Source organism: Populus trichocarpa, chromosome 1 (assembly GCF_000002775.5).
Source record: "Populus trichocarpa isolate Nisqually-1 chromosome 1, P.trichocarpa_v4.1, whole genome shotgun sequence".
NCBI lineage: Eukaryota > Viridiplantae > Streptophyta > Magnoliopsida > Malpighiales > Salicaceae > Populus > Populus trichocarpa.
The window spans coordinates 13,344,804-13,349,808 of record NC_037285.2 but is presented as its reverse complement, the minus strand read 5'-3'; the positions used below and the strand labels follow the sequence as shown (position 1 = coordinate 13,349,808).

Here is a 5,005-nt window from a genome sequence, read left to right as displayed (position 1 = left end):
TCTAATTATATTTTAATTTTTTTTTGAATTTTAAATTAATTTTTTAGAATTATTTTATGAATTAATATTAAAAATAAATTTTAAAGATAAAAAAACATATATTATTTTATTATATTTATAAATAAAAAATATCCTAACGACTAACGAGTAAACTTTACAAAAATATGGTATAAAGTGCTGGTCACGGGATTAAAATTAAAAATAAAACGACTCTTTTATGCAAAATAAATATTTTATTAGTTTTGAAGAGCTTTCCTTGTATGCTTCCATTTCTTTCGCCGTTCCAGAGCTGGCCCTTATCTCTGATGGGCCATAGCTACTTTTTATCTATAAAAACGCAAGGAAAGGCAGAACCAAGACATGTCAAGTTGTCAACAACACTCGTTGAGAAAGCAAGAAAAACAGTACCTGCATTTACTATATCATATATATTTTTCAAGCTCATCACGTTAACTAACATAAACAGCACCCCCAACCCTTGCCCTTTTTTTTTTTTTTAATCTTTCAATTTAAAGGGCTCTTTAATTTCTCTTGATTTCATATAATTTTAAAACCCACCCACCATGGCTTCTTCTCGAGAGCCTTGGTTAATGTTGAGGTTTTTGCTGGTTTTAGTTTTCGCTGTGTATAAAACGACAGCGTTTGGAGAGGTCATGAGGGCACCCCAGATAGAGCAGCAGCAGCAAGAGGGGCAACGCCAGCGGCACAAAAACGCATATGCGACGATGATGTATATGGGGACGCCAAGAGACTATGATTTCTACGTGGCTATACGTGTCATGCTCAGATCTCTTGCTAGATTACACGTGGATGCTGATCTCGTCGTCATTGCCTCTCACGATGTTCCTCTCCGTTGGGTTCATACCATGTAAGAGTCCAAATCTCTCTCTCTCTCTCTCTCTCTATCGTTTTTCTAAGGTCGCCGGTTTTTGTCCCTCTCCGTTACTCTAATGACGTCGTTTTAACATAAATTGCTATCGTTTGGGCCGCTCCCATATTTCCTCTTACCAGCCCTATACTTTCTCTGATTTTTACTCTTAAAAATGTTTTTGTCAAATTTAAAATCTCGGTGTTAGGTGAAAACTGAGTCGAGATCAGTTGTCGGAAGAGCATAGAGTTTGGGATCAATAATTCAACACCTACTTTTCTTGGCAGGAAAAAAAAAAAAAAAACTGATTGAAGAGTAACATTATAACATTATTCATAAGTGTACTTATTCCACAGTCATGAGACGTTTGAGTTTTAGTTAAGAGTCCAATGGGGGTTGGTCGGTTGATACTGACATAGATGGGACATATAGCAGCAATTCACTGCTAAGAAAGAGCACGTGACATGAGTTGTTCTAGGCAAGGGCCTGAGAGAACATGCTCCTCTTTTGCTGGCATTGATCCTTTTAAGCAAGTTTGCATTAACGTGGCTTGATTCGATTGGTAATCAAGTCTTGATTGAGTTAAGGTTGCTGACCTTCATTCGGAGATGGTGCCTAGCATTGCGGGGAGGGATTTCTTGTTCAATGCTTCTCCTTGGGGAGATTTTTACTGGGGGGCTTTTTTTATATTTTAAATATATAAAAAAATATTAATATGAGATTTTTATTAAAAAAATTCAAAAATAAAAATTATCCGGACTCGCAGATGGGAAGGACTAAGATCACCTGGGGAGGGAAAGATTACTACTGTAGTTGTTATTTGGATGGTACTAATGGAAGGAAAGATTGAGTGTTATTTGGTGGAAGGCTATATTTTATTTTATTTTTCCCTAAAGTCGACTTCCAACCAAGTTCCTTTGTCCAAAACCCATGAAGTCTTTTTTTTTTTAATTAAAATCTAGAAATATATAGATATATGTGTATTTAAGAAGGTGAAGGAAATAAGAAGCGGTCCCGCTTATTAATTCCTTAAAGCAATGATGGATTTATTGAATAAAATAGCAAAAATCATTAGTATGTAATCCGGAAATTCAGAAGAGAGGGTGCTAATCTATATAGTAATGATAGCTTTTAAGATAATTGGTAATAAATGCACAGGTCTAAAACGCGTCAAGGATCCAGACGGGAAGTTTGAAATATTCAGATCGTCAACCCAATCAACTGCTGTGATTTTTACTCATTCCTTGAAAGAGAAAGAGGTCTAGTGGACCGTCGGTAGATAATGACCACGACATATTTTGTCCATGCTCTTAGCAGTCCTTAAAAATATCCACTTCCATATTGGATCTAGGGTTGAATGGTAGTTGTCTCTGCTGGTCCTGTGCCTGTTCGTTGAATAAAGAATTAGGTGTCTGGTTCGATTTTCAAGCAAGTTGCTTATTTGTAATCAGGGTAGCTAGCTCCCTTGTCTGACCGAAAATCCACTTGCCACGCAAAATGGGCACCGGCGGATTAATTAAATGCCCCGGTGGCTGACTGGGTGTGCAGCCCACGTCCTTGCATGTGAGACTGGCTTGGTCTCTTGCCAGAATTCCATTGTCTGTATGCGCGAAGTTATCGATTTTCTATCTGATCTTAGCGTCCTTTCTCCTTTGTCAAAAGTCATCCCCTCTGCATGTGCCGAGTTAGAGATGTACAGGATATTAAATTGACCTTACATTTGATGTTTTTAGCCATCAAATTTATGAGCCTACTCGGGAATTAATGCAGAGGAAATTAAAGGAATACTTGAGTCAATGTTCCCTTTCGATGCCCCAGCTTATCTGGGAAGACAACTGCTTTTGTTTAGTGAGGGAATTAGTTAAATTAAACGTACGGTGGTTTTGATCTAATCGTTGATTTAAAAAAATAAAAAAGTGGGAGTAAAAAGTAGTTGTTTTGTGATGCAGGGAACAGGAAGATGGCGCAAGGGTAATGAGAGTGGAAAATGTGGACAATCCTTATAAGAACCAACCCAATTTCAATAGGAGATTTAAGTTAACATTGAACAAACTCTACGTATGGAAATTGATTGAATATGAGAGGGTCGTCATGCTTGATGCTGACAATCTTTTCCTTAGAAGAGCTGATGAGCTTTTCCAATGTGGACAGTTCTGTGCAGTCTTCATCAACCCCTGCATCTTCCATACTGGCCTCTTTGTGCTGCAGGTATGTTGATTCACCTCGCCCCCCTCTATTTATTTATTTATTTTAAAGTCCCATCAATCAATAAAGTAAATTTATTTTCTTACTCGTGGTATTGCAGCCATCCATGGAAGTGTTTAAGGACATGCTTCATCAGTTGGAAATTGGGAAAGAAAACCCAGATGGTGCAGACCAAGGTTTCATAAGCGGCTACTTCCCAGACTTGCTTGATATGCCGATGTTCCATCCACCTCTAAATGGCACCACAGTCAACGGGTCCTATAGACTTCCTTTGGGCTACCAAATGGATGCCACTTATTATTGTGAGTCAAACAAGGATGCGCCCGCCCAATTAATCAAATTTGAAATGCTTCTTTCACTAATTCTAGATGTCATCATATAATGCATTTGCAATATGACTAAAATCACAAGAAGAATGTGATGTGACCGTATCTAAATCGTGCTCGGTTCTTGTTGGTTTCAGATCTTAGACTCCGCTGGAACGTACCCTGTGGGCCTAACAGCGTGATTACTTTCCCTGGTGCATCATGGTTGAAACCATGGTATTGGTGGTCATGGCCTGTCTTGCCATTGGGCATTCAATGGCATGAACAACGTCGCCAAAGTCTCGGGTAAGTTTTCTTCTCAACAGCCAAACATTTCAAGAAATCCTGAAAGCTGTTGTAGCAATGTTGGTAACAAACATTTCTCGTGCAGATACGGGACAGAAACGCCCATGGCACTCATTCAGTGCATAGTTTACCTAGGTATAATAGCAGTAACGCGTCTAGCACGGCCAAATATCTCCAAGATTTGCTATCGGCGAACAGAAAAGAACATCTCCGTAATACAAGCCGGTCTTAAAATGCTAGCAATATGGTCAATTCTTGCAGCCTATTTACTCCCCTGCATCATCATTCCTTGCACAATTCATCCATTATTAGGCTGGGGATTGTACTTGCTCGGTTCTTTTGCACTTTGCTCCATGGCTATCAATGCGTTTATGCTGCCGATGTTACCAGTTTTGACTCCATGCCTAGGGATATTCGGGGTCCTCTTGGTCATGGCATTTCCTCTCTACCCGAATGGTATTATAAGATGTTTATCTATTTTCGGTTACGCATTTTGTGCTGCACCTTTTCTCTGGGTATCACTGGTTAAGATCATGGCAAGCCTTCAAGCATCACTTGAAAGGGAAAACTTCTTCCCTAGATTGGGTGAATCTTCGCCACCTTCTGGATTCAACAAGTTATATTAGTGGATTAACGGCTACAATCGTTGTGTTTTTTTGTCTTGGGGACTAGGAGGGATCATCTGATTCTCGACTGATTTGAAGGTGGTTTGTCTACGTGCGAAGAAAGGATAAATGGGGAGGTTTGATTTTGCTTAAAGCTTCCTTGGCTCGTGCACTATTTCATTATAATATTTGCCCCAGTTCTGACCGGGAGACCCCGGATTAATGTTGGATGAAAAAATGGCAGCTTTAAACGTATAAAGATTGTTTGATTTGGGTTCATAGCTTGGTCACGAGAATCATGGAAGTTGTATTTCTAGTGCATTTCATTAATTTATACTCCATTTTTGTACAGATGCTTCTTATTCTCAATTAAGATCCCATACCTTTTTCCCATTTCTTTGTGTAACTATCTTCAATGTCATTATTATTATTATTATTTTTAAAATAGATATTCAGGTTAACTTGTGTATACTTCGACTAATTTTACTGTCCCTGAAGTTAACAGAAAAAAAAACCAAATATACTATAAATAAATAAATAATTAGAATGCTACCAAAGATGGTTTGAAACAAATGAAGAACACGTTGGGCAAGCGCCAAGCTCAGTTTAAGAAGACAAGCTGGTTATCGGCGTAATAGATCCATGTTTTATAACATTTTTCACGCTTGGCCCATTCCCAATGCTTTCGGCCCAAGACGCGGTCTAAGTTATGCGAC

General features: G+C 38.6%; 1 protein-coding gene across 1 annotated transcript; it reads left to right on the top strand.

Annotated features, from left to right (window-relative positions):
* The first annotated feature begins 346 nt into the window (after positions 1-346).
* Positions 347-4,682, top strand: LOC18094626 (putative glucuronosyltransferase PGSIP8). The gene is made up of 5 exons (XM_006368967.3): positions 347-868; positions 2,818-3,076; positions 3,174-3,375; positions 3,537-3,684; positions 3,770-4,682. The coding sequence occupies exons 1-5, from the start codon at positions 564-566 to the stop codon at positions 4,308-4,310; spliced, it is 1,455 nt and encodes a 484-aa protein (XP_006369029.1). The 5' UTR covers positions 347-563; the 3' UTR covers positions 4,311-4,682.
* The last annotated feature ends 323 nt before the right edge of the window (positions 4,683-5,005 follow it).